Source organism: Cryptomeria japonica, chromosome 3, assembly GCF_030272615.1.
Source record: "Cryptomeria japonica chromosome 3, Sugi_1.0, whole genome shotgun sequence".
Lineage (NCBI taxonomy): Eukaryota > Viridiplantae > Streptophyta > Pinopsida > Cupressales > Cupressaceae > Cryptomeria > Cryptomeria japonica.
The window spans coordinates 286,625,105-286,636,367 of NC_081407.1; the positions used below are offsets into that span (position 1 = coordinate 286,625,105).

General features: G+C 35.6%; 1 protein-coding gene across 3 annotated transcripts in view; it reads right to left on the minus strand.

The window, feature by feature from the left end:
- Nucleotides 1–8,578, minus strand: part of LOC131068522 (uncharacterized) — a 43,423-nt gene extending 34,845 nt beyond the window's left edge. The window contains exon 1 of one of the 3 annotated variants that reach the window (XM_058003711.2): nt 8,381–8,578. In XM_058003711.2, the coding sequence (XP_057859694.2) occupies nt 8,381–8,449 (69 nt within the window). In that variant the 5' untranslated portion in view covers nt 8,450–8,578. The remainder of the gene's footprint in view (nt 1–8,380) is intronic. The other 2 variants (XM_058003709.2, XM_058003710.2) reach the window with 2 other exon arrangements.
- Nucleotides 8,579–11,263: the final 2,685 nt, after the last annotated feature.

An 11,263-nucleotide genomic window follows, 5' to 3' on the forward strand; every position in this document is an offset into this window, starting at 1 on the left:
AATGTTTATGGATTTTTTTTTTGGTTTTTTGGTAATAATGAGCAATGATACAATACTGAAATAAACTCCTATGCTTAAAATAATACTGAAACAATAATATTACTAATGGAATTAATTTACGAGACTATCAAGGGAATGTTTGTTCTGTTTTATGGCCAATATGCCTGAAAAACAAATTCATTACAATGTAAGATAAAAACCTGATTTTTGCTGTCCCGGTAGATGAAAAATCTGCAAACTGCAAATTTTAATTTTTAAAAGTTTTTTACTGTTCACGTGGTACTGTAGCAGTCCGTACGGCAGCACTGTTCACGCGGTACTGTAGCAGTCCGTACGGAGGTGCTGTAGCAATCCGTACCGTACTTGTTAATCACCAAAATTTCTTCAATAAATCTGCAACAATTTCTCATGAATTTATTCTTCAATTCTGCGCAATTAGATGCAAATAAGACCTCTGAATGAAGTCTTCCTGAGACCAAATATCACTGAATATTTCATCAGCTCAGATGGTGAACATTGAAGCAACTACATCCTCTAATGGTGGCTGAAAACCCTAGTCTCCAGAGCAAAACCCTTTCAATTTCACAAATGCCAAAATAAAAAATAGCAATCCTCCCCTTCTTTCCAAACTCAACGCTATATATCCTTTTTGCAAATCGTACCCTAATCCTCTTAATTACAATTTTGCTTGTAGTTTCATTTAATTTCACTTTGGATCTCAAAACGATTTTAATCATTAAATGGGCATTTAATTTTAATATTTCAATAGTCTGGCTCAGATAATTTAATTAAAAACATGGCCCCGTCTAATGATGAGTTGACCCTCAAGTTAAGTGATTATAATATAAAGTCACTTTATAACTTTATTATTAAATCACTTAATAATAAATGCTAAGTTATTCAAACTTGTCTAACTCCATGAATATTTTGAATTTAGCTATGCCGTCTGAAACTGGAGCTCACCAGTTGACCACCCATCTGACTGTGATGTCTGCTAAAAATAGCAGGGGTCCATCTCCAACTGCTAAAAATAGCCTGGCCAAGCCAAACTCAAAGCAAAACTCATCATAAACAAACTCTGGCAACCCAAAAGTGTACTCTGCTCTATCCCCGGAAGATCTCCACGCCAAGGTGACCCTCTATCCAATCCTACTAGCCTACGAGGGTCTTTGATAGGCTAATCACAAGCTAGAGTGATGTTTCTAGCTAGAAGGGGACATCACATTTCTTGTGATGTGCATGGTTCTTTCTTCCTCATTAAAATTTATGTAATGCATCTTGTTTGCAAGTAGTGTGTTTGGGAAAATATTTGATAGGTATTTTAAGTTCACACCATTAAGGATTGACCGATTGTCAGTCCCCCTGCATGGTTAATCTGAACATATTCATATATTTAGTTCGACTGTTAACACTTTTATGAATGTATATTCTGGATTCAGCATTAGTGTTTAAAAGTTTGAAAATCTAACTTCCCTTTGAAGATCGCACCAAATTCTACTAAGTTGTGTTTAACTAGCAAGGTAGAATATGGTAACTTTAAGATCCCCATCTATTTGCCCATATGTGCTATTTTAGTTAGAGTAGTTAGTATCTCTTCCTTACTCCCTCTCTCTTTTTCCTTTTTTTTTTAAATCTGAAGTTGCAGACCGTAAAACATCATGTATATGAATAATCTGATGAAAACGTTGTAAACTTTAAAGCTTGATCTATCTGATAACTTAAATCCCCCTCGTGTCTACCAACAAGACACATTAACCTCTAAGCCATCCCACAATCAAAACTTAAATCCCCCTCGTGTCTACCAACAAGACACATTAACCTCTAAGCCATCCCACAATCAAGACCTAGCGAAATGAACCTTGAGGTTGTTTCCCAATTACCGTTTCAATAGCACTGGAACTACCTTATGCAAGAGAGAATGGGATTGCTACTAAATTCTATTATGTGTTGACCGGAAGGAGTTAAAATCCGACTTTAGCCACGTCAACAAGCTCTAGCAGCCAAAAAGATAAGGATGGAGGAGGACTAGCACCGGGCTGTGAAGTTTTTCCTATTTTCATCTCTCCCTTTTCTATCATTGCTAATATGCATGAATGTATAGGATGTATTTTGTCACCATTTTGTCTAAGGTGATAATATAGTATAGGTTGGAATGTCTCCAATTTTGAATAATGGAGGCCAATGGTAGGATATGGATTAGAATCTATAATTACTAGCACTCAATATGGTCCAACTAAAGAATAGGAAGGGATAAGTTTGTATAGGCTTAGCAGCATCCACCTTTTTGTGATCCATAGTGGAATTTTGTCTATTTATTTCAATATTTTAGAATTTAAATTAAACATATTATATTTAAATAAATATAAAAAATATAGATTCATATTATTTGAGCTTATTAATGATTTTTTTCTCAAATTTTCATAGGCTATTTTTTACCTTGCTGAATTTGAACTTGACTATGACTACGAACACAAACTTGAACTTTGTGAGATAGCTTCATCTGAACTTGCTCGTACATTTATTGTAGTCATCTGAAGAGTTCCACTAAAGGTGACTCTAATTACTTATTACACTGATTGTATCATTTTAATATTGAACAATGAATATCTATAATGGCATTCAAGTTTGACAATTTGATATCAAATTAGTATATCCCATTTCCTACGTAACCCGGGGATGCGTGCCCGACCTAAAAAACCCCGTCCCGGTCCCGAGGATGTTTTGGGGACTTGGGGACGACCAAGGGTCATTTCCCCCCCATCCCCAAAATGTGGGAATTTGTTGGGGGCGTCCCGAAAATGGGGGGACGTTTGCCCCAGCTATGGGGGACATCCGTACATCCCAGGGACAAAGGGGGACGGCGGTGATGTCCCCAATCCATCCCGAGGACGACCGAACATCCCCCACGACTGGGCTAGTTAAAAACATTAAAAAAATGTCATTTGTTTTTTTTTTTAAATTCCTAACATGGGCCCCAAATTATTTGCCCTAAATCATTCCAATTATTAAAATTTTAAAAGGCAACGATATTAAATTATTAATATAAGTCCTGACTATGCCATAATTCATAATATCGTTGCCTTATATTATAATTTAATATAATCTGAAGATCAAGACTGCGATAAATTATTAAAGGCAACGATAAATATTTATGTTTCATATCAGGCCATATTTTATGTTTGGCTATTTTATATATTTAAAACTTTAAAAGGGAACGAGATAAATATTTCATCTCTTACCATATGATATTCATATATTTAAAAGGGAACGATATGCCATACAAGCGATAAAAACAATTATTTCCCATGATAATTGTTTAAGCAGAGCGATCAGATTTTCAGCAAATCAAACAAGTGTCGGCATATTGACAATGAATTTTCAATTATGAATGCATATTGAGTATTGACAATGAATTCTGAATTATGAATGCATATTGAATATTGACAATGAATTCTGAACACAAATGTTGTATTTTAAAGTTCTATAATGTACATATAGTTGCTTTATCCATGTTTTCATATGAATATAATGTATACATACATGCTTTATCCATTTTTCATATGAAAACTTAAATTTTCCTATATATTTTTAATTTTCCCTATATTTTATATAGCCGTCCCCTGGCCATCCCCAAAATTGGCAAAAAAAATTGTCGTCCCGGAAACTCATCCCACCATCCCCTGTCGTCCCCGTCCCAGAAACTCGAGGTAACATAACATATTTCAAATTCGTAATATTTATTGTAGTTTTGTTTTGCATATGCATGATTTGTAGTAATCTGAACTTAACTCCTATTTTTTTAAACTGCAAATATGAATATATTTATAATTTTAATACATTTTTTGTAGGGACGTACCTAGAACATAATCCAAGCCAAAAGGAAGATTTTTATATTGCCATATTGTACCCACATAACCATACCCATCGCCAAATCCAATCCAGTAACTTAGCATAAGTATTGTGAGTTGTAACATTAAGGTTGTGTCTACTTACAATTTTGAGTCAAATTTTTCTTCCTTGACATTTCCATATTTATCTAGACTAGCAGTTATATACTCTATTTAGAGATACAAGGAGTGGTGCGATTTAAAGAAGTCAAATATCCTGGTTTGAGGGACACAAAAAATGTGATTTTTTCCCATATTCAGGCAGTGCTTAATATCTTGTATTGGTTAAAGTGCTGGATATTATATGTGGAAATCCAAAGTTGGTGATAACGTATAAAACTGTATTAATGTCCTCCAATGACAAAATCAGAATGATGAGACTAAAATGTAAAGTCAGAAAAGATATTTGAAGGCACTGAGGTACATAGATTATTTCCTCTATTTTTTAAAAATTAAATGAAAAACCCTTTTCAATACCAAATATACTCCACATCATATGTCCTAAATCAAAATGCAACTGCTGCATAATTATAAAGACCATACTGGGATTTGAACCTAGACCCTCATGGCTGTAGACATTCCAACATACTGTTGAACCACAGCCCAACAAATTTACAGTTTTCTTTCTTCTAATAATTTCATTCCATATCGTGTTTAATAATTTAATTCTATATTACTATCTCATTTTGATTTCTATAAAGTCCCCACAAATGTTTACTGCTAGTTTCACAGCCTAAGCAATCTTTGTTCCCGTTATTTCCTAAGTCACCAGGTTCGAATTCGAATTCGAAGTTCGACAACTTTGAAATTCAAATGAAGTTCGATGAGAGAAAAATTCGAAATGTATAAAATTCGAATTAAATTCGCCATATGTAATTTTTAAATTGTTTTAATAAATATATGTAATATATCTATAAAATTGCCTAAATAGTTTAACATTGATAAATAGATTTGAAATCGTTACAAAAAGATGACATATTTATAAAATATAAACCATAGGAAACATATGCTAGGGCACGAACGACAGGCAAAAATTGCAGGCGAACTTCTCCTGCAGGCTGCGACTATCACGGGTCCGCGACTACTTCTCCTGCAGGCTGCAACTCACGACAGACTGAAGATGTGTTTAAAAAATATTAACAGAAGAAGATGGCCAAAAATTTATAATAAAAAAAAAATTTAAAAAAAAAAAATTTGAAGTTCGGCAAATTTCAACGAATTTTTTTTTTTTTGAAGTTCGGCAAATTTCAACGAATTTTTTTTTTTTTTAAGTTCGGCGAATTTCTAGCTTCAAGGATGAAATTCGGCCGAACCTGGTGACTTAGGTTATTTCCCAAGCTATCAGCAACTGAAATGGGTGCATCTACGGGGAGTGTTGATTTTTCATAGGCTCTGATACAATACATACAGAATCATCCATACATAAAATAACAATGATATAAAGATATAAGAAAATAAATAAATATCAATATTTTCTGCATAGTCAGCAAAAAATTAAATAAAGAACCACATAAATGACAAAATATGTTTTAACATTTTATAATTAGAGTTAGACCATGTGCTTACAATATAGCCTAAACAATGTAGGAATGGCATAGTATTGACATAGGAAGATCATATAACGTTTCCCGGTGGCAGTAACAGTCTTCATGAGGTAGTTGCAAAGCACTGTCAGCTGTACATAGTGTATAGATTGGAAAGCAAATTTTTCTTTTCTTTTGTTCTCTTTAGCTTGTTTTGAGGTTTATAGGTTGACAAATGAGATAGATAGATCAGGCTTCTTTCTTTTTTGTTTTTCAATCATTTTGTCTTGCTACTCTCTATGGAAATGTCCCAATAACACGACTGACATTTCCAAGTTGTTTCTGTAAAAGGCCTGGCATTTCCATAAAATGAAAGGTGCAACGCAGAGCTGCACAACATGCTCTAACAAGTTCTCTCTAATCACATAGTGATGTAAACTTTTGTCCCCAAATTTATTTCTCTTCCTGTATGTTCTGCTATAAAACAAAATGCTTTGATTTTCAAGGAACAGCACAGGGCAAAGCTATATAATACTATAATAGATTTCCACCGTAACAATGTATGAAAAGGTATTTCTTTGAGGCAATTACACATCTGGACACTCTTTCTTGTCAAAAAGTTTCTACAACTTAAAACTAAAAATATTCCAATATTAAAAATAAAAAATCTAAAAAATCAATAATTAAGGGCAGATCAATACTTCTATTGCAAGACTTCACATGTTTAGACAGATAAATTATTTTTTATAACAAGCTTAAAACCACGCAGAACCCTATTGCTCATTTGGTGATTCCGATTTGTAAAGAATATAGAAAATTTAAACCAAATGGATTATAATTTGCATCCAGAAATTCAAAAGAACCCTGTTACAGGAAATAAAAACATAAAAAGGCAAACCGTGTACTTGCAGATGGACAAATACAGATCATAAAATTGAGCATCTCAACCCTTAATTGGCTACAATGACTTGAATATGCATCTAAATTCTAAAAATTCTACAATTTACCCACTCAATCGGATCAAAAACACTACAAAACCCTGTGAAATAATGAAACCAAAAATCTTATTTAACAGCTACAATCAAATTGGTACTCTAACTGCATGCCTTGATATACAGGAACTATAAACAAGTTTTATATAGAGACCTAAAAGGTCTACAAAAAAGAGGCTGATGTGTTATGGTAATGGAGGGCATTGGTATGAGCATTTGCAAAATTATAATCCTCCTGCTACAATAAGGTTGCCTGTAAAGCTGTCAGAAATGTGGTGAGGCTGTTGGGTAACAATTAATTGTCACATTAGATAGCAATCTGTTACGGCCCAAGTTCATGACACACAAAGTTAAAATGGAGTACTCTCATTGCATGCCTTTACATGTTTCAACTATTAGACAACTTTTTATATAAAGCCAAAAACCCAGTATTTAAGGGGGCGTGGTCATGGTGTAATGCTAAATGGAGGCATTTCCTAAGAGCACCACCCAGGTTTAAATAATCAACCATAATATGGTAGACGATAACTTAAGCAGCATTAGGCATAGTTGCAACTTGCAGTATACCTATCATGGGGTACATTTGAAGATAACCTACATTATAAATACTAGAAATATAATCCAAGTTCACAATACACCAACAAGACAACTGCAAATTCCAGCTACCGGGCATCCCCTTCCCTTTAAGAGAAGCTCATTCGGCTGACTCTTTGATTTTTCTTATGTCAGTTAACAAGCTAAGCTATTTCCTGCAGATGTATGGTATGCCTTTGATCACCCTCAAGTTGTTTAATTAAACTTTCAACCAACCAACCAACCATGGATTTCGGCCAGCCAACCTCCTCTGCCTTTCGTAAAGAGGTTTGTTCATGCCAGCCCTTTGATTTACCTACATCAATTCAAGTGCCTGAGGCCCCATCCCTTCAGACAAGTCCTCAACCATGTTAAGCCGTTGATGCCTTGGGCCTAGACCATCATTCCCATGAGTCCTCAACCAACATCAGACAATTCATCCCCTAGAACAACTTCGAGTCCTTGATGCCCTCAACTGACCACCCAAATGCACATTCCAGTCGGACAGCCAACCTGCCCCTCCCTTTGGTAGAAACACTCATTTACACTCGCTTTTCAAATTTGCTTACATCAATCAAGTGCAAAACACCATCCCTTTGGTATGTCGCTTAAGAAAAGCTATACAATTCATGTCCTTCGCCATCTCTTAGGTTAAGCACTCAAACGATGTTATGTAATACGGCCCACTACATCTCTTCCATTAAGCCGTCAACCAATGCTGGGCAAATTTAAGTTCTACACCATCCCTTCCATCAATCCCTCAACCAACATTAGTCAAATTATGCCCTCGACCACCTTCAGGTTGCTTACGCCCTCAACCGGCTGGCAACAGGCTGGCAACCGGCTGGCTGACCATCTAAAGCCAACCAGCCTCTTTTCCGGTTCATAAAAGTATTACTTACACTCTCTCTCCAATTTTCCTTTAATGTCTAGCACTTAAAAGGCACTCACTTGGATCAATCTATCAACTTGTCGAACATCAGGTCATTGATGCCCTTGACTAACTTCTAGACGTTTACACCATCAAAAGACTTGTCCTAAAGGCAGCCCATAACCTCGCCCAATATTCATCTATCCAGAAAATTATTAAAATAAGATAAATCCACCTAAAGACGCCACTTTGAGTCTCGACCCTCAATCTACTCAACCAAATTTAGGTTTTTATGCCCTGGCGCGACTTCACCTCGTTTACAATCTTAACTCAATTGTCTAAAGGCGACTCATAATCTAATCCCACGTTTACCCAAGCAAAACAAAGCCCAAAAGCAATTGCTCAAACCCTGTCAGAACCCTACTACTTACAATGGCGAATCTAGCATAAATGGAATTCAAATTGCAGTCAGAACTCAGGACATGCTAATCACAAAAGAAAGAAAGAAACAATGGTATGGAGTAGGGATTGTACCACTTGCAATCGATCGAAAATAAGCACTTGAAGTTCAATGGCGATTTTAGCAGCATCTACCCCTGCCATTGACAGCTTCGTTTTCCCGCTAATTTATTTTCTGTTTGTAATGTTCTTCTTTCATCTTCCTTTCCCGCGACTTAAACGGAGAACCCCGCAGCCCTCCTTCTTCCCGCCCTCAAAACCATATCATGTTTTACTATCGTACAGAAACTAAATGAGTTTTTTTTAATTAAGTTAATCTACATAATTAAAATGAATGCATAAATACAAGCACAAATTAAGCTGGATAATTGTATGCGAGATTGATGGTGGAAAATAGTGAAAATTAAATGTTAAAAAAAAAATGAGTTTTGATTTATGATGTAAAAGATTATATTCAAGCGTTATTGAGTTATTTATCTAGGTTTTTTATTTATATTTAATTAGGTAATGTTTAGGATTATAGTTTTTAGTATATAATCAATTTGATCTTATAGATAATGAAAATGATATGATAAATTATACGTTATTGAATTTCACTAGTCTTGGTTTTGAATTATATTTATGTGTAAGGATTAATAGTGTTTAATTAAACCTTTATGGAAGCTACTAAAATTGTGATGGTTGTGTTTTTCTTAATCAAACTTCCAGGTGTCTTAGCTTTATAGCTCTAAAGATAACAAGAGTGCAATGTTCTTCTAGGATGATGATGTAATGTCAAAATAACTCATTTTATCCACATACAATCAAATTTATAAGTGTGCTCAATAGATTCTTATATCATTCATCTACAATTAAGGTTAGTCTTTAAATACAACTCCTTAGGAGTTTGGTTCAATTGTAGTTTAATTAGCTTATAACTAGTAAAAGAGATGAGAAAGATTGAATTTTTTTTTATGTTAAAATTCTAAGAATTGATTGTATACATAGGATGCAGTGAATTGGAGGACATAGAAGATAAACAAGCACAATAAAGCTTATAATATGGCAAAACATATCATCATATGATAATAATGAAAGAACATAAGTTAGAGATAATCAGTATAAAAGGTTAATTCTGATAGTGGTGAATTAGAAAATGGGAGTCTAGTCATGGATGCGAGATAAGAATCATGTAAGCGGACCAAACATGCAATGAATTGTCTAAAAAATTGCATTGTGTAAGGTATGTGGAGCATGGAATGATAGAATATCATAGAATGCATTATAATCATGTTATCATTATCAATACTAACATCATGAAAAGCGAAATAAATAATAAGCATTAAAATCTAAACAAGTAAAGTAGAAAAGGATTGATCCTCCCTATTTTTGCCTAGCAAGAAGTAGTTGCAAAGCAATAAGCAATACTAATAGACCTCATTATAAGCACAGTAAAATATGTCCTTTGGGATGGGGCTGAAAAGTTGGAGATGGCTCTGCCTTTTCAGCGGAGTTGAGATAGGGCCGACATGCCCTAGCTTGTTGTTTTTCCTGTCTGCAATCTTTTGTTATATTCGGGGAGGGTTAGCTGGTCTGTGGGGGTGCGTGTTTTCTCAAGCTCATGGATGGGCTTTCGTGGTTGTTGAAGGGTTTCTCAATGCTTCATTCAATTTCGTGTGCCCTATGTCGTGTTGTCGAGGGTGTTGGGTGATTCGGGGTTTGAGGGAATCTCGTCCCTCTTCATTTTTTTTGATCTAGGGCTTTTGTCTTGAGTTCATGGAGAATAAAGGATTATCTTCTTCTCAGATGATCTCCAAATATTTGGAAATGGTTGATCCATCTCATTCGTTGCATGCATGTGTGAAGGAGCACATAGGTAAACCCCAATCGAAGGAAGGAGTTTCTTCTTCGAAAGAGCCTTTTCGAATTAAAAAAGTGAATGGTTGTTTGGAGCGGTCCTAGGATCACCCAGTCTTAATTATTCAACCAAAGCAAGTTTCAAAGGATGTCGAATATTGGAGTAATCATGCTCTCATATGCAAATTCATGGGTTTGCGCCTCTCTTTGCCTGTTTTAGAATCTTGGGCGCGTCGAGTCTGGAATCCCAAAGGAGATATGGCTCGTTACTTCTAGCAGCAAATAACTATTTTCCAATAATTTTTTCCAACTTGACAGATAGGAATAGGGGTTTTTAGGGTGGCCCTTATTTCTTCAATCAAGTGGGGCTCTTTATCAAACCTTGGCATATTGGCTTCAACTTTGCTGAGGAGCTCCCCTCTCGAGTGCCTGTGTGGGTTCGACTATCGAGGCTTCTACTGGAATTTTGGAGGGAAGACATTCTTCACTCAATCTCGTTGCTTCTTGGGAAACCTGTGGGCTCGGCTACACAAACTCAAGATCAGAAGGTAATTTCTTATGATCGCATTTGTGTAGAAGTTTATTTAAATAACCCTTTACTTTTTCTATCTAAATCTATTTGGGAGCATCTTATTGGATCCAACAACTGGACTATGAGACCTTACCATTTAGGTGCAGAATATGTCATGAATGTGGTCATTTGCAGTGGAGAGGTCCCAGAAATAAATCTTCTTCTTTGGTAGCTTCTAATCCTCCCCAATATGTTCATAGGGAGAATAAGGGGAAGACTCCCATGCCTGATGGTCTTGCGGATAAGGAAGGCTTCATTCCTATTAAGCCTCAGAATAAAGGCAAAGGAAAGAAGAGAACATGGTTGGACAGGCAAAATGATGTCACTCTAACAGGTTTGATATTCTAGATGATTTGGTCCAAGAGGAAGGAATTCCAGTTGAAATGTCTTTAGGTGCCCCAGTTCGGCATGGGACATAGGATGTAGACTCAATAAAAGAGGGTTGGGCTTTATCTTTAGGGGACCAACAAGACAGACAGATGGTTTCAGACTTGTCCTCTCAATTCAGGATAGAAAGGATCTCAATGGGTCGTAGGTTCCAAAGGGTGCAG